Below are 24697 nucleotides of genomic sequence, written 5' to 3' on the forward strand. Positions count from 1 at the left end.
AGAGCCCAGTGACTTTCAGCCAAAATGAGAAAGTCTTCCATTGCCCATTGTCCTGGTTATGAAGTGAGGCAATGCCAGAAGCACTGTGTTTGTAACTGATCTGAGAATAAACCAACCTCACTTCTGGTGCTGAGAGTGGAAATCCCATTAACAGTGAATATTTAATTTGCTACTAAAAAGGAATTGTTAGTCAAATTTCTCAAGTGAGGAGATTTTTTTTCCCAGGGGCTGAAAACAGGTGAACCCATTGCATAATGTAGTAGGTAAAAGTCAAGTAGGTCCCAGAAGAAAATTCAGAATGCTTCTGCACTTCTAATCCATGAAGCCCTACAATAGGTCAATATTGAAGGCATGCCTTGCACAGGGTGTGTTTAGGGGATACCTTCAGGGGAGTCATAATGCTTTGCAGTGCTTCTTGGTGGTTTCCACTTGTGTTTTGAGGTGGACAAATACAGGGAGATGCCGCTGCGTTTGGAAACCTCCTAGACACCTTTTTGGCAGAAGTTGTGTGTATGTCTATTAGGTAGATCACAGATTATGCAAAGATTTTCCACTCAGTCTGTGAAGAAAGGTCACTGGTAGGTCACTGGTCAGTGTCCCTTCATGCAGACAAGGTTGGGTGGCAGCAGTCATAGTGGGAGCACTACAGGAATTTGTGTCTGCGCTGAGACCCGTTCTCATTGCTCCAGCCTAACAGTGGGATATTTTCCAGTATGTTTAATATGCACGGGTGTTTCCTTATGTGTGTGTACATCTAGATGACCTCAGGATGCATTATGGTTTGACTGTATTTCCATTCCTCTGCATGCAAAATGCTGCTGTATGCATGGAGTCCCCAGCGCATAAGAAACAGGGGAAAAACTGAAAAAGAAAAGTTTTAGTTTGAATTCATGTGATATATCATGTCATCATCTTTTCTTCCAGTCTCCTAAATCAGCTTTTATTAGTGCTGCAAAAAAGGCAAGATTGAAGTCCAATCCTGTCAAAGTGCGCTTCTCTGAAGAAGTGATTATCAATGGCCAGGTGTCGGTGAGTATTCAGTATTTAACCTCAGAAAGGACTGAGCATTTCACCCAAAGGTACAGGGCAAGCCTGGAAGGGGAGCTAATTACATGGCAGGAAAAATGGTGACATGCTTGCAAAGAGAAGGGGTTTTCTGTCTCAGGAGTTCACCAAAGATCTTTTTTCAAAGTTCATTAGGCCAATAATGTTATGAAAAACTCGTCCCTTAAAATAAAATCAGGATGCTAGTGAATGAATTTTGTTGTGATAGCACATATGTTTGTCTTTATTGTCTTGATAGTTTGTTGGGTTTTTTGGATCAACTTCATTTTTATAAAACCCATAGGCTCAAGAGAGGTATCACGTCAGGAAAACTGATTAAGATTACCTCACAGACCCCTTTAAAATTTGTTTTATTTCCTTGAACTTATTGTTTCAAAACCTCAGGCAATGACAGTCTCCCTTTGAGAGGTACTGAAGTCCTCCTTAGACATGAACTCCCAGCTCATTTTCATGATTTGCCACAACATCAGTCTACACTGATGTCTTTAGCCAACTCTCTTCCAAACCTAAACTGATACTGTGTTTTTTCCAAAGCAATTTCTGCTTTTTAAAATAAAAAGAAGCAAACAAAACCTCCTGATTTATTTCCCTTCCTTTTTTCTCTTTATTTTGGTATACTGGTTATGAATCATCAAATTAGGTAGCAATGTTATATGTTGCTCTTCTTAAATGATGAAAGATATCAGCATTTAATATCCACTTATAAAGAAAATGTTAAATACCTTGATTGTAACCCTTACCAACAAAGTGTAGTTTCCATTTTTTAGATTGAAGACACTAAATAGCTCACTACATTCAGAGAAACAGTAATCCATTTTCCTATTTTAGTGAAAATGTTTCAACTTCAGAGGCAATATTTATTGTCAGAGAGATAGTATTTAGGGAGAGTACTCCAAGCTAGATATAAAGTGTATGTGAACAGTTAAATTTTTCCAGGACAGAAACCTATAGAGGGCAGCTGTAATGAGCATGGCTAGACCCTTGCAGGGCACTGATATTTCTGCCTTCAGTTTGGGCCAACATCTTCCTTCTCAGATTTTGCTTTCCCATCAGAATGATGTACTTCTTGATAGAACAACATTTATTTTTCTCTTATTGCATGTTGTAATCTGATTCTCTAATTTGCTTGACAGGAAACAGTTAAGGACAACTCGCTTCTTTTCATGCCAAATGTTCTAAAGGTATATCTTGAAAATGGGCAAACCAAATCTTTCCGTTTTGACTGCAGCACCTCAATAAAGGTAAGCTAGCTATATGCCTTGGTATGAGACCTTAAGCAATTATCATTTACTTGGAATGCTTTAAGAACAAAATTACTGGTGTGTTCAGCTTGGTGTGTTCAGAACTAAGAACTGTTTCTTAGTTCAGAAATAATTAGGATTTGGTCCATTTTTCTGCTCTTAAAAATGTATTTTATTGTCAGTGAAAAAGAAGTGATGATCCTAATGTGCTTGGAGCACAATCAAAATTGTGTGCTTGTATCATTTTGATATGCTGCCAAACACTAGCATGATTTGTCAGCAAAAGTCAGGAGCTAAGAAGATTAAGATGTTGGTTGCTGATTGAATATCATCTAGCTTATCATTCAGTGAACTTAGGATGGGATATTATAGGGTTATGTCAATGATAAATTACTCGCTTCAGTGCAGTGCCCTTTACACTTTCCATAACAGATTTCATATGCAAAAGTAAAAAGGTAAAGCCCTGGCACAAAACTGAGTCTGCCAGGGAATGGCTGTGACACTGTTCCATGTGTGTTCCTAAATCAGAGGCATCATCAGTGTCTGGGAGAGCCTTGGTAAGCAGCAGGGCTGGCATTACTGTTTGGGGAAGATAGTTTCAGCACAGATTGGTTACCAAATCTAGCTCACTGCATGGTTGCATGCACACTTGGGACACTGAGACATGAGAGGGGCATGGGTGGGAATGATGGATGAAGGCTGGGGATGCCAGCTTTTCTGAGTTTTAAGGGATTGTAAAATCAGGTATACTTAAACAAAGGCTGCCTTTGTGCTCACTGTGATACAGCAGTATGCTCAATCAGTTAGAACAGCAAAGAGAGTTATTTACCAAGGCAGACAAGAAACTCACTCCAGTCTAATGGTAAAACAGATGCTAGAGTCACACTTAAAAATGGGATGCAACATTTGTTAATAAATGTGGCATATATACCTTAGGCATAAGTTGAATGCAGGTATGGATGCAAGCATTCCATCCATGGGATATACTGAATTCCTTGCGTCCATTTGAAAATTTGGCTGGTGAAGAAATAGGAGAGGTAATCATGTAGCTAATGAGGTCTCCATACCCTTCTAAAGCACACAAGCCCACTTTGTTGTATTTTCTGTTATGAGCATATAAACAACCAACCTACTCCAGGATGTTGTGCCCCTGAAGACCAGTCTTTGGCCATCACATTACATTTGTTTTCAGTAGCTCTGTCAGGGATGTGTCATGTACTATCAGACCAAATGTCAAATCCAAAGTCATTGGCACAGATACACATTTAGTATTATGCTGCTTCATGTTACTGTTATACCCATAGTCTTTAGCATAGTTTAGAAGTATAAATAAATGTAGATTTAATGTGTGAGTAATAAATTCCCCATTGGACAGAATGGTATAATATTAGTCTCCATTATTCAGAGTGATAGCTTGCAATTCATTAATGCTGTCTTAAATTCTCGACATTGTGGAGAGCTGTCCCCATCCTCCAACATACATTTCTTCATCCTTCCACCAGTTTGGTCTTGATTTTTCATAAACACACTGTAATTGATCAATTAATCTTCCTAAATTATGTTAAAACACTTGAATTACAATTTGTCATGATCTCCTTAGTAAGTCCCATCCATCTGGATATTACATATATCTGGAAATCTTTCAGATGGAAGGAAATGTTTTAATCTTGTCACCAACATACTGTGAAACTATTTCTAAATGGTGGGTTATTATGTATTTCTTTTTCCTGCAGAATTCCTTAAATAAAAGATACCTTGACAAATGATATTAATAATCTGCACACATTTACAAAGCATTATATGAAAGTAAGGCAGGGAATGGTTTTGTGAAGAGGTTTGTTTAGCTGTTTGTTTGTTTAGCTGATACAGTTGTTCTCAAATTGACTATCTTTAGTCATAATTCAGTGTGAAGAAAGCTAATCAGGAGTCTCTAAAAATTGATATGGTCCATCAGTTTAGAGCTATTGTTCTGCACAGATATCATCATCATTGACTTTTCTGTCAACATTTAAAACTCAAGAAGTGAACTTTAACTAGACCTGTTTGCTGTAAGAACAAATAAAGGCCATTCTTTTTGTTGTTGCTGTTGTTTTTGAACTTACAAGTTTGGTTTGTCTGCTTGATGGCATGGTCCTGACAAAGGGAAGAGAACAGTGATAAGACCATCTCTCCTTTGCTGATGAGTTTTATTTACAGAGAGACACATATGATTCACGGGCCACACCAATATAATTTGCATATTAAACCACAACAGAATGTTGTCCATTCCCAGCAATCCCATTTATGTATTTCTCACATTCATATCTGTTTACCATCTTGGGCATGTTTGAGGAATGGTTCTGATGTCCTGGAAACTTGTGCAAAACAGGCACAAAGCTTGGGCTTCTGCCCTGTTCTGGGTACCTGCAGAGTGTGTGGTAGTGAAGAACTGGGTCCCAAGCATTTCATGAATTTAAGCACTTTTTATAAATCCTTTGTTAATTAGGATGTCATCTTAACACTCCAAGAAAAGCTTTCCATCAAGTGTATTGAACACTTCTCCCTAATGCTGGAGCAGAGAATTGAAGGATCTGGAACAAAACTCCTTTTGCTACATGAACAAGAGACTCTAACTCAGGTTTGTGTAATGGTATATGAAAACAGGTATTAATGAGATGGGTTAATCAGTAAATTATCCATCTTTTTCATTACTCAAGTGAGTTAGCTGCAAGCTTTATAGTTAGATACAGTCTATCAAATAGCTAGCCTATTTAGATGTTATTGTAAGAATAAATTCTCACAGGAATTTTCTGTTATAAAAACATCATATTTCATTGCTTGATTAGGCATTTCAAAAATACTAGGAATCAAAAATCAGACTGAAATCTGAAAAATACTTACCTAACCTTTTCATATCATATGAGGCGCAGCTAGTGAACATACTCAACAGCTGGCAAATCCATGGTAACAATTCTGAGAACCACAGTCTGCCCAAATTTCTTTAAAAGCCTTATTTTGATATTTTGTTCTAGTTTGATTATGCAGATCTGTATCTGTGTGACAGGGAATAGTCCTCTTTCTGATGAAATCAAGTTTGGCCTGTTTACGCAGAGGTTATGTCACTTCAGTGATGATGAACTGTGACACAGAAAACGTTGCTGTGATTTTCTTCCTTAGATCAGGGAAGTGTGACTAAAGTTAAAGTTGCTTCAAAGTTACCAGCAGAGTACCCTGATTTTATCTGCTTACCATTCTGCCTAATTTTTTAGCCTGAAATTTTCTATTATATTTCTGTTTCAGGAGAACAGCAGTATTTTTTTAAATTTCAGTTAAATTGGAAAAAGAAGGAAAAAGGAAAAATAGGTTCTTAGATGTGGAAAAATACTTAATTTAAATAACAGAATCCCTGTAATTATAGCTAGAATCTGTGCATTGGTGTGAAGGAGCTTAGTTTACCAGATAACAGTCCTCCTAGCATTTTCTAACCTTTAAGCACTTGCTTTTGCTATGTTAACATTCTTTTCTTGTGGGTATAAGCTACCCAGTGATTGCACAATATCCTGAAATATTCAATACTTGTCCTCCTAGCCTAGCCATCTCCTTGAAGTTATTGGTAAAATTCTCACTGAAGTCAGAAAGATCAGAATAAACCATATTAATCAGCTTTTCAAAAATGCCATCTGGAGCTTTCATTAATATGTACAGAGTATGTCTATATACTTAGGAAGGAGGTGAGACAATGTGAAATAAACAGGCCTTTTGGAAATTGTGTGAGCAAGACAGAGACTTCATTGGAGATTTTTAAAAGTATAGTTTTGTCAAGTAAAGATGCTGATTATAAAGTACCCTAACTCTCTAACTGCATTAGCCTAATTGAATAAATTACATAAACTACATTAATTCTGAGGGTTTCTTCTTTGAAGTTCCTGTAAAATCAGCAATATTTTAATTTGCCATTATAATGTTGCTGCTGACCATGACTTAGAATGGTGGATTTGGATTGTTAACCTTTTATCCAATTATTCCTTTGCTAGGCAGTGGTCTCCTGTGAATATACCCAGATTACAGAGTTAGATGGGTAAAAAAGTTTGAAATATTCGCTGACCAACATACAAAGCAGACTTTTTAATTTTTTAATGTATTGGACCTCAGAAGTTATGGAGTAGATCTCTTAATCCAGAACAACGCAGGAAAAAGACCTAATTTCTTTCAATTTGCCTAATGAATTAAACCAAGCAAAAGAAAGTGAGAGTAATAGTTTCCAAGTTGGGTCTCACCTGTTCTCAGACAGTCTAAGAAATAAAATGTGACCTCTCCCCAAACACCTAACTCTTCTCATTTATAAGTACTTTAGTCCTGCTGAAGCTCAACTGAGTTTGCATTTCACTTGGATGGTTTTTGTTAAGATCTGTTTTCTCTGTCATTTCAGCCTGGTTGTGAGTGAATTCTGTTGCTTTGAGGATGGGTTGTATCAGGCAGTCATGCCTTTATGAATCTAAAAGTCCTCACACAACATTATATATATGATGTTCTTAGGTGAAGAACTTCATAAGTAGCCCACGGCAAAGCTCATTTTTTGGGTAGAATTATTTGTCTTGCTACCACAGGGCTCTGGAGCAGGGTAACATAGCCCAAGACTATAGACCCTGTTGCTCAACCAGGGTCTAGTATTATTATTAGCCAAGCTCTAATATTATTGTTGCCCTGTCCTAGGTGACCCAAAGGCCAAGCTCGCATAAGATGAGATGTCTTTTCAGGATTAGCTTTGTCCCAAAGGATCCCATTGATCTTTTAAGAAGAGATCCAGTTGCTTTTGAGTATCTCTATGTACAGGTAAGTGAAAGCACAGCCATTGTTAGTGTAAAGGAGAATAAAAAATATACTTACCATATATTTAAATTTACGTTTTCACATAGAAAAGCATGGTTGCAGTGAATTCTGACTTTTAGTACTGCAGCATAAAGCCAGTGAATGCACTTGGGGAATATCCAAAATCTCTATCATCTACAAAGCCCTCTTTCTTCATAAGTCTCTCCAAGTAATAATGCTTTGATATCTTTCCAAAATATGCTTGCTTTAGAGAAGAGTGAAGCTGAATTAGTTGTTAATACTTATTTATGGTACTGTAATATCAAACAGAAATTATGTCTGAAAAGGAGGTTCCAGTAAATGGATGGGAAAACTGATGTACAAGCAATGTGGTTCTCCTGTGTATCTCACCATGTATCATCCTGCTACCCTGAGCCCAGATATACTGATATCCTCCAAGCACTTTTTGAGATGTAGGATTACTCTTCTCTCCAGGAAGGCTGAAGAGAGCTTAGGTCAAAATAATCATGCCTTTTGCTCTTTGGCAGAACTACTGGCATTCTTCATTAGTGCCCATATCCTGAATATCTGACACCTCTGAAAGCAAAAACACGGTCCTGCTTCAGAGTTAGGGGTTACTTTTCATGAAGTGTTAATTAAAAAAGCCCCAAAGAACACACTAATGTACAAGATTTTTTAACGTGATGCTCCCTCTACTGGTTCTTTGGCAGAGCTGTAACGATGTGGTCCAGGAAAGATTTGGACCAGAACTGAAATATGACATTGCCCTGCGGTTGGCTGCATTACAAATGTATATTGCAACTGTGACCACCAAGCAAACTCAGAAAATCTCCCTCAAATACATAGAGTAAGTTGAGAATGCTGTGTGTTCATTAAAACTGAAACGTTAGGAGTAACTTACAGATTCTTTAAGGTTGTTTCTTTAGTATGTCTGTATGCATGCACCAAGTTAGGTTTGTTCTTTGTCAGTGAAATTATTTATGATCATTTGCTTTCAGTAATTAAAGACGTACATTTGTAAGGTCTGTATCCTAAGATTTTAGTATAGATTATTATAGTAAGATTCAGATTATTTCTCAGTTCAGAAGACAGTAGGTCATGGATTGGAGTTTGTAATATTTCTTAAATGCAGAAGTACTCCGGTAGGCACCTGTCAGACACCACATATATATATAACTATAACAAAAAAGAAACATTGGAAAGTGCAAATGTGTGTATATCTGCTTGGGTTTAAATAATAAATTTTAAAAAGGCAACAAAATGCTACAACAAAATAAAAACCCCAAGCCCTAAAGCTTTGATGCTGTTGCTTATTTTGCTTGCAGAATGGAAATAATAACGGTTACACACTCAGTCTTGAGTGTTTAGAGTTTATCCATTATATTGAAGACAATGTTATATTCTCTTCTATTAATCAATCTGCAAAAATAGTTGTTTATAAGTGAAGAGTCAGTCTCCTCTCAAAAGGGGTGCTTCAAGTAGAAAAAGAATTTGGTAAATGGCGGTGAACTGGTTGCCTTTTGAGGAGGACCCAGCCCTCCTCTCCCTACACCAAACATAAAGGTGAAAAGAAAGTGGCCCTGATTTCCATGTTCTGAAAGAAACCAATAAAATAAAATTAAATCTGACATTACACTGTTAAATTATCTGCTATTTTAATTCTGTAATTGTACTTGTCAATGCAATTAAGTGGTATTTACACAGATTAGATATCAAGTCTAAACATTATTTTCTGAATGGCATGACTGAAGAGATAGAAGGGGTAGAAGAGAGATTATTTAGCATTTTAAAATACCTTTTTCATAAGAATTAAACTGTTTAAATTTAAGAAATAACATGTTATTGCAAAACTCTGGACTTGATCAACTCTCCTTCTGTTTTCAGGTAATCATTCACTTGGCATCGTAGTCACCAGTCTTTAGATAAATAATCATCACAGGAATGTGAAATTAAATATATGCCTTTTATTGCAGAAAAGAATGGGGATTAGAGACTTTTCTTCCATCTGCTGTGCTGCAAAGCATGAAAGAAAAGAACATAAAGAAAGCACTTTCCCACCTTGTCAAAGCAAATCAAAACCTAGTTCCTCCAGGCAAAAAGGTATTACATTTGCATCTTAATGGAAAATATGTTTTAAAGAGCAGAAGTATGGCATTCATGGGACACATTTAAAGCTAGTCTTTTGGAGAAACACCTAGCCACTATATTTTCATAGATTGAACTGTGGGTGCTGGTGCAACATAGCCAAGAACTATTAAAAATAATTAATTATGCCCCAGCTAAACTATCTTCTTATCTTGAGACTGACAGAGAACTGGTTATTAATACCTCATATATGATAACCATATATATATATATATTTAAATTGATTTAGCACTTTCTATGAATGGCAGATTTGCTAGGAAGGTTTTTGTTCTCTCTCTGATGCTCTCATCTGACATAGCTGCTGTTTATCAGATTGTTTTCTGTTACACTGTGGAGAAAGACTTTTTGCTGGCCAAGATCTAACTGGATAGATGATGGCCCTTGCAGTAAATGCCCTCCTTCCTGTTGAAAAATGCTTTTCTTAGCACTAAGCTTTAGCTTCAGCTGGAAAAAACATGGAATGAGAAATGCCTTTGTTACATGCATGCAGCTGAGACTGCTTTTAGAGACCATAATGTGTTTTCTTAGTGCAGGTCATCTTCTCATTTGTAGTCAATGGAGAGAAATGGGCACTTCCAGGGAGCGATTCGTCCCATCCCACATTCGGAACCAAAAATAGGTCAGATTGCTTGTGTCCTAGAAATGCTTATTTCTCTTCATGGACTATAAAAAGAACCTAAGAGTGACTAGTTGAGATATAAAATGAGCTGAATCCTGCTTCATGGCACTTTGTTTCTGAACCAAAAAACCTCCAAACAGCTGGTGCCTGAGCTGAGGCTCACTGTGATCAGCAGAAATCCTGCTTGGAGCTTTCAGAACACATCGTGACTGTGAACACAGCTCTATGTGTTTGACCTCAGGAAGAGAGGCTGAAGCACTCCTATGCTGCTCAAACTAAAGCTAAATTATGCCAATTGCTTATTATTTATCTTGATAGTATAAATTTGGGATTATTTTGGAAGCCATCACTGCTGCAGGTCTTACAGGTCTAAGATAAAGCCTTACAGTGGCCTACTTGTTAGTTCTTGGTTAGAAGAGGCATTGCAACAGTCCCTTCCTGCAGCAAGCAGACTTTGTTGGGTTTGCTTCATTCTTTTTGATTTGAGCTTTGGAAATGTGTTGTTTGCCAACCTGCTTTTTTAGCAGGTAGCTCTGAGAAAGAAAGCATCTGAGCTCTTCATCACCTCCTGTCTCACTTGCAGGTACTAACACAAGAAGTAACTGATTTCTTTCTGGGATCTTCTCTTCCTTCATGTGAAGAGAAGCCTGTCATTCTCAGGATTCTCCCAATTCTTTACAGCCCTTGTGTATTTCTGCACCAAGTGAACACCTGGTGAAGTAAAGGGCAAAGCATTACTACTCGTTGCTCTGCTTTGGATCCATTCCTTCCTTGTTGTCTAGAAAAAATTTAGGATAGAGGCCCTTAAAATGCTGTTCAAGATTAAATAAAATTTTGAATTTTGAAATCCACTGACTGGAGTGAAATTAGCAAATGATATGAGACTGTCTTATATTACCTTCTAAAAGTGCAGATGTAAGGATTTACATGAGGGAAGTGTAAGGTTTGGATTCAGACTGATGGAATGAACTGTTTCTTGTTTCCCTTCTATCTCATAAAGTGTTTCCAAGTTTTCTTTTTTAAGTAGGTAGTTTAAGCTCAGAGGAAAAAAAGAGAAAACAAATTCTAACATGTATTACATGACATGATCATATGTGTTGATGTGCTCTGTTCAGCTTTCTTATTTATTACCTACTGAATATTGTGGAAGAGTTATTTTAGAGTTATTTTAGAGAGTAGGCAATGCAGTAACAAGCTGGAATAATACACCAAACACCACAAGTACCTAGAAAAATGTAAAATACATAGCTGACAAATGCAAATTTTTTGTTCTCTTTCTCTGTATAGGTACATAAATGTTTAAGAACTGACGGAGTTTATGAATGGAAAGCTGCTGTCTTAGCCTGAAATCCCTCAGTGAACAGATGTTTAATCTGAGTACTTGAACATTTTCCTTTCATTAAAGCAGTCAGGATGTTCTTGAAGTGCTCTGATCTGCCCATTCCCAAGTCCTCAGTGCATTTTAACTAGACAAGCAAGAAATTAATTTTAAGAACTAAACTGTTTCTCCTCATCTGAAGCTCAAGCATCTCAAGATTTAGTTTCAGCTCCAAAGAGCTGTTATTGTAGACCATTCTCTTTATATTGCACAAATACATTTTCTTTCAGAATTTTTAATATGATGGTTTCCACAACTACCTCTTACCCCTGTTTCTCCTTTCTCAGCTCTCTGCTCTGCAAGCCAAGGTGCATTATCTAAAGTTCCTCAGTGATCTCCGATTATATGGAGGGCGTGTCTTCAAGGCAACACTAGTGGTAACATTTCTCTTAAAAAAGTATCTTCTCTTGATTTATTCCATCTAATGTCTTTTTTTTTTTTTTTTCAAAAGCTGGATCATAGACGTTTCTTTAGTAGTCAGGTTCTATTCATATGCTTAAAAATCATTTTTATTCGAACCAAATCACTTTTTTGTTTCTTTTCATCCTGAAAATAACATATCTGTCATCATATAGATTTTACTGGGAATTTAGAGATAGATAGCACTTTCTTAGCAAATAACACCATCGATTATCTATTGAATGCTAAAATTGTTAGTCTGGAAAAATCTTAATGACAAAGTTTTTCTTTTAACAGAAGCAGAGTCCACTCATCGTCTGTCCATCTAACTATCCACCTAAAATCTAGAGTGCAATCAACATCCAGCAAGAAATTCCTTTACTATTTTTAAAATTATGAATCAAGTATGCTCTTGTGTATCATGTCTATCTAGTAAAAACATAATAATCTCTAATGTAGAAATACCATGCAAATGTAACTCTATGTAACTGAAAGAAGGGAGTGGTGATTTCTGTCACAGTGCAGTCCCTGTCATGTTTTTTACTTGTGTTTTCTTTCTTTTTCTGCTAAAGCAGGGAGAAAAGCGTTCAGAAGTGACTCTGTTGGTAGGGCCACGGTACGGAATCAGCCATGTGATAAACACCAAAACAAATCTTGTGGCTCTCCTGGCAGACTTCAGCCATGTGAACAGAATTGAGATGTTTACAGAAGATGAAACCAGTGTTAGAGTTGAACTACATGTCTTAGACGTAAAAGTAAGTTTGTTATTAATTTCTGTTGATATAAGATGTTTAAATAATGTTTTTATCTTTGAGTATTACATTCAGCCATGCTGTTCTGAACATTTGCACGCCAATAGTACTGAGTGTACACTTTCAGCTCTCTTTTTTTGGTCACAGTACATTTATACTACAGGTTGGGCCTACAGTGTCCCAGGCTAGTATTTTCCAGTACCTGCATTCTACTTTGATTTTTCTCTCAGCTGACCCCCAGCAATTTGCTTTGTTCTTGTCTTCATGAACTGCCATGGTAAGAAGAGGTGATGATGAAATTGACCTTCTTTTGAAGCTCCTTGTAGTGTAATATTCAGTATTATTACCAGTAAAGAATCCCCAGCTGCACTGGACCAGTGTCCCCTGCAATCCAGTATTATATCCACAAAGTTTACTGCAAGTAACTACATAACAGTTGCCAATTTAATAAACTGTAGAGAATGCATGGGTTTTTTCTTAACCTTTGTAATTCCAGTTCAGTATTCACAATGCTCATCATCAGTCATTCAATTTATTTTAATTAAATTTCATTTAATTATAGTAATTTAACTTCTTTTAAATCTCACTTAACCCTCGCATCTGTGTGGCATCTATTGCAAAATGAGTGGAGTTTTGTATGTTATACTGTCCTGGTTGTTTTTAATGTGGTTTCTATTTGGCTTTGAAGTGAAAGTCTTCATAGACTTTCTAGGGCATTAATCTGAATAACCGGAGATTGAAGGAAGAGCTCTCATTATATTTGAAATTTAAATATTTGATTAAGATAAATAGAGCCTAACAGTTCTATTTTGCTTACCCAGCTATACACAAAAAGCACACATGAGGAATATTTTACTAGGCTTTTGCTTTGAATGCTTTAGGTGTATGGACCTGGAACTATTTCTCTGTATTTAGGGTAATGAAAAAAAAATTGTTGTGAATAATCTAGATGCTCTTTGACAGCAACTTAAGAGAAATTTACAGGTTTGTGAACACAGCATCTCTTTCCCTTTACTTAGCAACGGTAAAATCTCGGGCTCCTTTGCCTGCATTACTGTGCTAAACTCGTAGCCCTCTTGTCAGAAAGCTATTATCACCTTTTTGCAGATGGAGAAAGTAATATAGAAATTAAATCCTTCCCATCTGCCCATATGTAATATGCAGCACCGTATGCCATAGTATTATGTGTTACCATGGTATTATGTTGTTATATATTCTAATAGTGTTACTGTCTTATTGCAAATCATGCATATCCCCATCTCCTTGCACTTCAATTCATGTGATCTTACACCCAGAGAGGCTGACTGAAAAGAAATCTAGTAGGCTCTGGATGGTATTTGACCAAAAGTTGCCTCTCTGTGGGGCACAAGTAGGGGTTGTGACTATGTTCTGTGGTGGAGATGCAGGCACGTACAGGTAGGTATTCTCAATGATGTTTCCATCCTTTCACTTCCCCTGAAGTAGCAGGTTCATATATCCCTCTTCTAAATGTACCAGTATATGTTATTTATGATATGATTTTCTTAATGGACAATTTAGACTTTTGTTTTATTTTTGTTTCTTTAAAAATGTTCTCAAGCATGTTTCACTTGAAAGGCCATAAAAGCAGGCAATAAAAGTTTAGCTGTCACAGGACTTTTCTGCAGGTTAGCAGTACTTCACAGCATTGTTTTCAGCAATCTGAGAGTTCTGCGGAGTTCAATTTCTGCCAATCATTGTGGAAAATTTGAGATGAATGAAGCATTTCAAATGTCAGTTTTAGTAGTTGGTCAAAAGAACAGAGATTAATTAATCCACTGTGAGTTTAATAATTTACAGTAACTATAATAGCTATAGTTGAATACCTTGAAAGAAGTATATATCGAATAGAAGCTCAAGCTGTAGGAAAAACAGGTTGAAGAAAAAAAAAGAAACAAACCCTTATATATTTTTCCAAATTGCTGGAAACAGTTTATACAACATTCAGGGCAGCTGGAACATTGTGGCCTAAGATGCTGCAGCACAGGCTTTGAGAAACTCATTGGACCTCTTGTGGGTTGGGTAGTAAGCTGTGATCATCAGTTATGTTTTGCCACAGCTTCCATCAGAATCAGTTGTCTTTTTACTAGTAAGGGGTTGAGTAGGCTGGAGAGACATTCCTGTTGCATCCATTCCTCCTGGAATGAATGATATAGGTCCTTACATCTGTCTTGTGACAGTGGGCTCTGCATGCTAAATTATGATAAATTGTCACAGATGTCCACATACCATGAGTCACTACAAACTGTGAGTGATAAGATGGGTTGTCTATTGTGTGTAATTTCTATCTATGCATCATTTCATGCATCATGTAAGGGCTTCATTTTTATTTCCTGTCTAGGAGTTGTAGAGGCTATCCACCTTAATAAATTAGATTTGAGGAGAACAGCTTTTGGTATTAAAAGCTGTAGAGACTTGAACAAACTTTTTAGGCCAGAAAATGTATACCTAATGGCAAAAGAAAAAGGAGTGCAAGTATGTTTCACATGGATGTCTTGGGTTTGATGCTTGCTATCCTGGCAGCCACAGGTTTTCAAAGCTATGAGGTCTCACTTTTTGTTAGGACTGTCTTTTTTTTAATGTTTTGTGTTCGTTTTCTTTGCTGGTCACCCTTCTGATGATCTTTCTCTGATCTCTTTGTTTATCTGCTTATTTTTTCACCACTTGTCTTTTCAGTAAAACCAAGCCACAAACACTGAAATCTTTTAACCTCCCTGAGTTGCAGTGTAATGATAGCTTTAACCTGACTGCTGTATTTTATGAACCTCAGCTTTCCCTGACTGTTTGCTTCTCCTATCATTCTTCTTTGCATATTCTTAGTGCACCTCATTTTCTGGGAAGCAGCAGATTCCCATACAACTGCAAGTCTCCAGCACCTAATACACCAAGTTCTTCACCTGCAGAGTAACATTAAATAGTGCTTTTGCCAGAGTAAGATATCTGAACTAGAACTCCAGTCATGACTAAACTTATTATACTGTTTGATATTGGTAGTGAGGAAAAGAAATTCTCATGTATTTTTCAATGTTGTGTTTGTGATGTAATTGCTTTTGCTTCGATGTAATAGTATTGTCAACAAAAAAATTGAGGAGGAACAGCCTTAACTTTTTACTTAAATTGATTGTATTCTTCTTAGCCTATTACTCTTCTGATGGAGTCATCAGATGCAATGAATCTTGCCTGCCTAACAGCTGGATATTACAGGCTGCTGGTTGACTCAAGGCGTTCAATATTTAACATGGCCAACAAGAAAAATGCAGGGAGCCGAGAAACAGGTATTTATCTCACAGTGTGTTAACCATGCTCCAGTGTATAAAGCAGAAGTCAGCTTAAGCTAGAGCACCTCCAGATAAATAGAGGGCTGTGTCAAATGAGATCTGACTTCTGGCTCAGACCTAGTGTCACAGTATTCAATTTGGCTTTATAATGTTCTAATACCCAGCCTATGATAGCACCTTCATGGTAAAACAACCCATGTGTCAAATTTCCTTTGTACTCTAGTAGATAATGCACACTCCCTGTGAGTGTTATTATTTTATATGCATATATCTTTTTTCAGAATACATATGGTATTGTTGCTGCTTTTGTGTTACTATGTCTAGAATAGCATTTGTACCTAGCTGAGATTTAGATTTGTTTTAGAGTACAGAAGTACCAGTTAAACTTTAGATCATTAGGTCAGCAGGTACTTAACTTAGAACAGAGGTGAATTTGAAAGTACTTTTCTGAAGTATTTGATGGCTCACCCATCCTATTCAGAGTGTTTAATACTCAGCATCAACAAAAGATTGTTTACAAATTACATTACTTTGTTCTTTGATTTCACAATGTTGATTTTATTTCACCATGCTATAGGACCTGAAAATAGAGGGAAGCATAATATCCTTGCTTCTGAGTGGAATTGTATACCAAAAACTACCACTTTCCTGGCCGAAGGAGATCAGGAGGCTCAAATGTCCTTTGTTGATCCACAGCAGAAGACTATAGATGTTTCTGAAAGTCTGTTATGTCAAAAAGAACACAGACATCTGTACATAGAAAATACTTATAATTCAGGTGGATTTGATCAGCATCTGGCCAAGCAAAGTGACCCTGCTGAAACAGCAGAAAGCAGAAATTTTAACCAGCCTTCACTGCTGTCACTCTCAGGTTTGGAACCTAGCAAGAAAGCACAGGATTCTCCCAGGGGAGCAAAAGTTTCCTTTATATTTGGAGATCCCAACTTGGATGGTATCAGTCCCCAGACTCTTGGCTATGAAAGGCTTTTGGATGAAAGTCCAGAAGTACTAGAAAAACAACGAGCCATTTATCTCAGTAATGCCAATGATATTAAAGGCCTGGAGTTGTCACCAGATGCTGAAAGCATTCAGTTTGCAACAGATTCTGTTTACGCAACCATAAGCGATGGAAAAATATTTGGGGCTGCGGAAGGGATAGAAGAGCCTTTGCTGCATGATATCTGTTATGCAGAAAACACAGATGATGCGGAAGATGAAGATGAAGTAAGCTGTGAAGAAGATATTATGGTAGGAGAAATCAATAGGCCTGCTCTTCTCAGCCTTTCTGGTTCTAGTGATGACATTATTGATTTGACTTCACTTCCACCTCCAGAAGGTGATGACAATGAAGATGATTTCCTTTTGCATACCTTAAATATGGCCATTGCTGCTCCTCCACCTGGCTTCAGGGACAGTTCAGATGAGGAAGACTCTCAGAATCAAGCGACACAGCCTAGAGACAACAAGGAGCAAGAGAGTAATCTAGGCAATGATGACATTCCAGTGTCGCTTATCGATGCTGTCCCTACTAATACAGAGGGGAAGTGTGAGAAGGGGCTAGATGATGCTGTAGTCTCTACACTTCAAGCACTAGAAGCTTTGGCTGCCTCAGAGGAACAGCAGACGAATGACAATTCAGGTTCTTTCACCATAGTTACATTTATTCATTGAAAATCATTCCATCTCATCCATTTAGCTTTGGAAGTACTCCATTTCATGAGGGTTGGTTTGGTTTTTTTTTAGTTTTTCTTTTATTTTTTTGCCATCATTTTGCATACATCGTATTTCATATTTAATGAAGCCACCACTGTTATTAAACTACCTGTCTCGGGAACTGTGCAATAAAGTCAGAGTATTTTTACAAAGAATATTTTTGTCTCTAATACACTCCCTTTTGCTTGTCGCTTATCCAGGTGCCTCAGCTGCTGTCATTTAATTGACTCTTATTTTTTGTGGCTTGCAGGTGTAGCTATCCTGCGAGCATATAGCCCTGAGTCATCTTCAGATTCTGGCAATGAAACAAATTCCTCTGAAATGACTGAAAGCTCTGAACTAGCCACAGCACAGAAACAGTCGGAAAACACTGCACGTATGTTTTTGACCACAAGTGAAGGCTACCAACCGCTTGTGGAAGAACAGACTGAATTTCCCATCGCTAAGAATCAGGCTGGAGGGCCAGGCATGAAGCCCTCACCGCCTTTGGCTGGTGGTCAGGGTGCAGAGCTACAGTCAAAAGTTGTGCCTTCAAAGCAGATTCTTCATTCCGATAACATGGAAATGGAGCCAGAGACCATGGAAACAAAATCTGTCACTGATTATTTTAGCAAATTGCACATGGGATCCTTGGTATATTCTTGCACTAGTAAAAGGAAAAATAAGATGACAGATAGCGAAGTAAAAACATCCTCTGATGGCAATGCTACTGTGAAAAAGCAACAGGGAAATAAAAAAGCAGAGTCTGATGAAGATCTAAAAGCTAAATTTGGAACTCTTTCAGCAAGAGACAGCCAGCGTCTAAGCACTTTTAATGTGGAGAGAACTGCCTTTCGCCAAAGATGGTATGCTGCCGATGATGGGGCAGCAGATAAGCAAAGCCCAGAAACAGTTAATGGGAAGACTTTCCCAAGAGTTCCTGTCCTTGGTAAAACAGAAACTGACTGTAAGGATGAAGTGGATCCCGAGGCGGATCAGGATGATACCTCAGGGCTTAGCCAAGGTGAAAACTTCCTGTCAGATATGACTCCTGTGTCTTCAGCCAAAGACCTAAACGATGCAGAAGACACCGATTTATCTGCAGATGACCATCCTTCAAAGCTCCCAGAGGCTGAGCAGAGTGTGGCTAGACTTTGTGAGTATCACTTGGCCAAGCGCATGTCATCTCTGCAAAGTGAAGGCCACTTCTCGCTGCAGAGCTCTCAGTGCTCTTCAGTGGATGCAGGATGCAGCACAGGCAGTAGCACGTGTGCTACCCCTGTTGAATCCCCTCTTTGTACCTCTGATGGTAAGCACATCATCTCTGATCCATCAATGAAGGGCATTGCCTATGTTCCAGCAGATGAAAGAGCTGCCATTCTTCCAAACCACGGGACGACATACAAGGACCTGCACCAGCAACCCGAAGCCGTGTGTCACCGAATGACGGTGCCTGTTGTGCATTCAGCAATTAACGCTGAACCACTTTTCGGCACGTTGAGAGAAGGATGTCATCGGATCCCCAAGATAAAAGAAACTACAGGTACAGCAGTAATAGAGTGTTTCTTGTGTTTATTCTTAAGCCTACAAGTTTATGTTGAGGTCTAGGTAAGACATTTCTATTATCTTTATCTGGAACTACGTCATCAAGCTGTAGCAGACAGTGAGATTAGACCTTCAGTTTTTCTTTTCATTTTACTTGTTGAGATATTCTGAAGAGATGCATACAAAGATCAGCTATATAAAAAACCTTTCATTACAGTTAAAATATTTGGAGAGACACTGATGGAGAGGCCTCTCTTCCACTCTTTGGAAGCCTCTCCAAAATCCGTAGTCATTTGAGTCCAAGATACTTGTTAGACTGTAAAATGACTGCAGAAGTTATATTAATGTAGGGGAGCAAAACCTTTGATTCATATCTTAGGTATCTTATATGCTATTTTCGTAGGCTGTCAAAAGTATGCCAACATGAATAAAAAGCTCTAGATGTTAAGCATAAGAAAATGTCAGTACCTTATTAAGCATGAATTTACTTCACAATCTGACAGTAGGTGTTTCTTTGAACACACAGTTTTCAGAGACAGAATTGAAATTCTTTCAGTTGGATTTTAAATGTTTCCCTCTTCTTGGATTGCAAACCACATGTAGCAGTAGTTTGTGAATGTGTGAAAATCCAAAAGTGGAACAGACTATGATTTAGAACAAGAAATAATCTTTCTCTGCCAAAATCTGCCACAAAACCAAACCAAAATTACTATGAACGCATCTTTCCATACTCTTTCAGGTGTAGTTAAAGAAGGTATTTTAATCTGGAATTATTGACCCAAATAGTTAATAGAAAAAATGCAATCTATATATATATTAGGGGAGATTTAGCATGTTTTGTACATAATTTGCTTTTCCTATTCTTGAGTAAGTCTTCTGTAGTGAAATGAACAATTACTTAATCATAAATTTTAGTTTGTTGACTGATTGTAAAAGGCATTTTAGTGAAATACAAAAGACTGGTAAAGAATTTTTGATGGAATATTTTGAGGAATGGAGACCACTGGGAAATACCAGGAAATCATTTGTACTGACTGTTAAAAGATGTTTAAAAGTTCAGCCAATGAATATTATCAGGGTGATGCTTAATTATTCTGTCTGCTCTTCTACTACCCCTAGTGTAGCTTTCACAGAGCCTGAAAAGGGAAGACAAGGAGGCATGCCTACAGCTTTTCCTAGACAGCCTCTAGCTGACTCCATCATGCTATCATCCATGCTATCAGAATCAAAGGTGCCAAGTCAAAACGAAGACTCTTGTGACATTCCCAAAGTAAATCAGGCTTGTGGGGCAACAGTTAGTTTATGGCCATATGACATGATAGGAGGAAGCCTCAGGATGCCGCAGAACAAGAAAATGCTGAGACGCAGCAGCAGCAGCAGCAGCATTGGAGGATCTGCAGGCACTGAGATGCTGTTTGAGAAGAAGGCAGCCACGGCCAGCTTGAAATGCCTGGACACCACCCAAAAGGATGAATCCAAATCAGAGAGAAGGGTGGAATTTTCCCTGGGCAAAAAGCTGTCAAAAAGTTACTCTCAGAGTTGTGTGTACGTCAGCACTGATAGGAAGGACAGTAAGAGGTGTTCGGGCACCAGCCAGAAGGACTCCAAGCAGTGTCGAGCACTGCCCTTGCGAAAGCTGACCGGCAGCACCTGGAGGTGTCGGGGCCCCTTTAGCTATTGCTTCCTGAGCAGAGGAAATGATGACAACGAGGAGGAAGATGACGGGGACAGCCGCCAGCTCTCACATCTCTCCGAGCCACAGACCCCGTGTGAGCTCGCAGAACCCGTCACTCAGTCGTCCAGTGACAACGAGCAGAAAGTCCTGGAGTCCCCAAAAGCTGCTGAGCCCCCACATGATGCAGCCAATGAGCACGAGAAGAGCAGTGTTGACACCCAAGGTGGCCAAATTGATGTGAATCTCAACAATGTAGCCTTCGATGCACGAATCACACGAATAAACACGATGAAAGAGAAGACTTATGCAATGCCTGATGGATTTATTGCAGCACAAAAGGATGCCAATGAGCTACTCTCACTGGTCCGAGCAAGTATGGGCAAGAGAGAAGATTTACATCCAGAAACATATGACCTTAAACTTTCTAAGTACAAACAACTGTTATCTTTGGAATCGAGACAGTTGGGAAGTGCCTGCAGGAAAATGGCCATGGCTGATAAAAGCCCTGAGGAAATGCTTTTAGCTATGACTTCCAGCTTTCAAGTACTCTGTTGCTTAACAGAAGCCTGCATGCGTTTAGTTAAAGTCATGAACTCTGAAACACAGCAGCAGGAAATTATAGCTAAGATAGACGAGGTTGTGATAAACTACATTTGTCTTCTGAGGGCTGCAGAAGCAGTGTCTGGCAAGACCTCTGGTGATCCTAGCATTAAACTCTTGGCTCGACATCCGAATACCATGGCCGCTATTGTAAGCACACTAACACGTTCTCTGAAAATGCTTTTAAACAAATAAAATACAAAAGTCACTTCATAACCTACCTTTGCAAAGCCATACATAAAAAAATTTTATTTACTGTATGTGTATGAACTAATGTAACAAACTCAGCTTTCTCTGTATATTTTGTTATTTTATATAAACTAGGTATGAGATTAAAAAAAGTTAAAATACTGGACATTGACAAAAGTAATGACTAGATCTGTCCTTTGGTTTATATAAAAACAACAGCCAAAAAACCCTCTCCCCAAGATCAGAAAAACAAACAGTAAAAAGTCCCATATAGGAGCAAATTGATGTTTGGCTATTTTTCATATAGTCAAATTTATGGTTGTATGAAGTGAACTTCTAAAGCCTGTTATGTCAATGAAATTGTTTTCTGTTTCGTCCAAGTTTTCACTTGGAGAATGCTCCATGTTTAGAATTATTAATTAAATCATAATGTATATAACACAATATTTAATGTTTTAAAATTATAATTTTTAAGCATTGAAAATAGCAAAAAGACATTTAAAATCCAAGAGACTATTATAACTTACTAGAGAATATATATATAATAAATGACTCTTTTGTTCATATGGACTGAATTACCTGATTCTTCTTTTCTAGGAAATTCTGTACTTTAAAAAAAAAAGTATTGAATATATGAATATACCAACTTCAGAGGGGATTTGATATCTTGAACTTTAGTGTTGACATTTTAGATAGTGAAGGTAACTGTGGAGGACTGAGGACACAAAAACTAGAGTGGTGATGGTGTTGTCTCTGAAATGAAAGATTGATGCCATAATGGTCAGACAGAATGTATGAGGCAGGTCTACACACCCTTTCTCCTGGTAAATGACAGAGAGGACCATCAGAAAATTCCTATGCTGTTTACTGTTTCATCATATATTTATGGTGCACCTGAACAACATGGACTGCATCTATTTTGTTAAATATTTTATACTTCATATTTTATGATTCTGAATGTTCAACTGTAAATAAGTTAGAAATAAAATGAAATTTTCAGAATACAATAAATATTTCTGAAATATTTCCAGCTAGAGACAGTTCTTCTCTTGAGTGATGACAAAGGCAATTTGTGAATAATCTCTTCCATCTGAATCTTTCTGGAAAACATTTTGTAGCCTTGTGCTTGAGAGGCAGCCAAAGCAACAGCTCTCAGTTCTGGCTGGCAAATAGGCTTTCACAAGAGCGTCTGGTGAACTTCTCAGTGACCAAGGAGCAGCAGCCTCCATTCTCAAACTGATGTAGGTAATTTTCACCTGTTTCTCGTAACACCATGTGCAAAGGGTATCACTGCTCTTGTTTTGAAAACTTACCCTTTCAGGTAAAGCACACGTGAAACTTTCTGTGCTGAACTAGAATGACTAAACCAACAAAATTAAGGAAATACTTTCTTGCACTTTACTTCATAAAACAAGGACACGCTTTTCCTTCTGACTGCAGAGAAACATCTTCAGAAACACAGTACCAGAAGCTTAATCTGTTTTCTGTAGTAGAAAAATATGATTTCTGAGGCCAGTTCACTTAGTACTTGGACCCACTTTGGAGGGCAGCTCAGAGCTAGGCTGCAGGCAGACTTACACTGTTGGTGGGTGACAACAGCTCGTCCTGTGTGTTGCTCACACTCAATGCTCAGAGAGTGGGGCTGTGAGTGCTGCTCTTGTGCTGCAAATACTATGGGATTTGAATATTTCATACTGGGGGGAAAAAACCCAGCTGAACTGTTGCATTGGTATCTGTTCCTTGATGGTTTTATCAGTTTATAAAAAATGTCAACAGTGATTTAGAAATACTAAGTTTCAAAAATAAATTTAGATTGTCACAACTAAGCATTGACATAGTTAGGAATGTGTCACTTCAAGAATTTTTAGTCCAGTTCTTTTCATTCCACTTATTTTCTCATGATCTAATTTTATTTCAAAGGTAAGTAGGTTTTTGTTCTTCTTACTGTTGAAGAAGTTTTCTGATTGTAAACATGTTCATTTTGCTCCTTAAAGTTAACGATGGTCTCTGCTCTCTCTTTTCTTCTTCTTCTTCTTCTTTTTTTTTTTTTTTTTTTTTTGTTCAACAAGTTGTAGTGATGGTGGTGGGGTGCATGCTCTCCTTTTTAATGCATGTTCATAGAATCATAGAATAATTTGGATTGTAAATCTAAATGGTCTTCTGTAGTTCACCTAGTTAAACCCTTGCTAAGGTCTAATCAGATCAGGTTGCTCAGGGTTGTTTAAAGTGTTTATTGGAAACCCTCCAAGGATAGATGTCCCACAATTTCTCCAGTTCCAATATTTGATAGTATTTATCACTAAAAAATGCAGAAATTCTTTAGGTCTAATCAGAATTTTCTATGTTCCCACAATATCCATTGCCTTTCATTGTATCGCTGTGCATCCTTTAGAGGAGTCAGGCCCTGTTCTCTCTCTATCCTTTCATCAGGCAGCTGTAGTCTGAAATAAAGTCTCCCTTAAGCCTTCTCTCCTCCAGACTGAGTAAAACCAGTTTTTTCACTCTTTCCTCATATATCATGTGCTGCAGCCCCTGAGCAGCATGGTCACTCTTGACTGGACTCACGGTGTGATTTCATAAACCACCACCATGCTCTTGTGTCAGTTTTGATAAATAGGATCATCTAGCCAAGCTCTCTGAGGCATCTCATAGAAGGCAGTTTCTCCTTCCCCCAGGACTTTAGATATCCCCATGTGGTACCATGTGAATGCCTTTTTCATAATGTTTCCACACAGATTTATATGCAGGCTTTTAAATGCTGCCTTATGAGAGCTTTGTACAACGGCACAGCTGCTGGAAATGATTTGTCTGCAGTCCCCTAGAATCACATGTATTCACAGGCATATTAGGTTAGTGTCTCACAATCATCCCTTGTCAGAAAGTGTTCTCATCTTTCTACTGGGCTTTTGGGAGACCCTATTGTAGCCTTTCAATATTTAAAGAAGGCCTTATAAGAAGGATGGGGACAAACCTTTTAGCAGGGTCTGTTGCAGTATGAAAAGAGGTAGAGTGTTTGAACTACAGATACAAGGAAGAAATTTTTTTATGATGAGGGTGGTGAGGCATGGAATAGATTGCCCAGAGTGGTGGTAGGTGTTCCATTGTTGGAAACATTCAAAGTCAGGCTGGATGGGGTTCTGGGCAACCTCATCTAGTTGGAGATGTCCCTGCCCATGGCAGGCAGTTGGGCAAGATGACCTTTAAGGGTCCCTGCCAACCCAAACTGTTCTGTGATTCTAAGATCCTATGATTCAGCTTGTCCTGTCCAGCTAAGGAGAGTATTGGATGATAA

At 38.0% G+C, this 24697-nt stretch overlaps 1 protein-coding gene across 1 annotated transcript in view; it reads left to right on the top strand.

Moving 5' to 3' along the window:
• Window positions 1-21969, top strand: part of FRMPD4 (FERM and PDZ domain containing 4) — a 298571-nt gene extending 276602 nt beyond the window's left edge. Inside the window, 12 exon segments of the mRNA XM_063392835.1 lie at window positions 925-1029; window positions 2199-2306; window positions 4792-4923; window positions 6999-7118; window positions 7826-7962; window positions 9089-9215; window positions 11545-11634; window positions 12229-12411; window positions 15563-15701; window positions 16282-17343; window positions 17668-18939; window positions 20066-21969. Of these exon segments, the coding sequence (XP_063248905.1) occupies window positions 925-1029; window positions 2199-2306; window positions 4792-4923; window positions 6999-7118; window positions 7826-7962; window positions 9089-9215; window positions 11545-11634; window positions 12229-12411; window positions 15563-15701; window positions 16282-17343; window positions 17668-18939; window positions 20066-21411 (4821 nt within the window). The 3' untranslated portion in view covers window positions 21412-21969.
• Window positions 21970-24697: the final 2728 nt, after the last annotated feature.

Source organism: Prinia subflava, chromosome 3 (assembly GCF_021018805.1).
Source record: "Prinia subflava isolate CZ2003 ecotype Zambia chromosome 3, Cam_Psub_1.2, whole genome shotgun sequence".
Taxonomy (NCBI): Eukaryota; Metazoa; Chordata; class Aves; order Passeriformes; family Cisticolidae; genus Prinia; species Prinia subflava.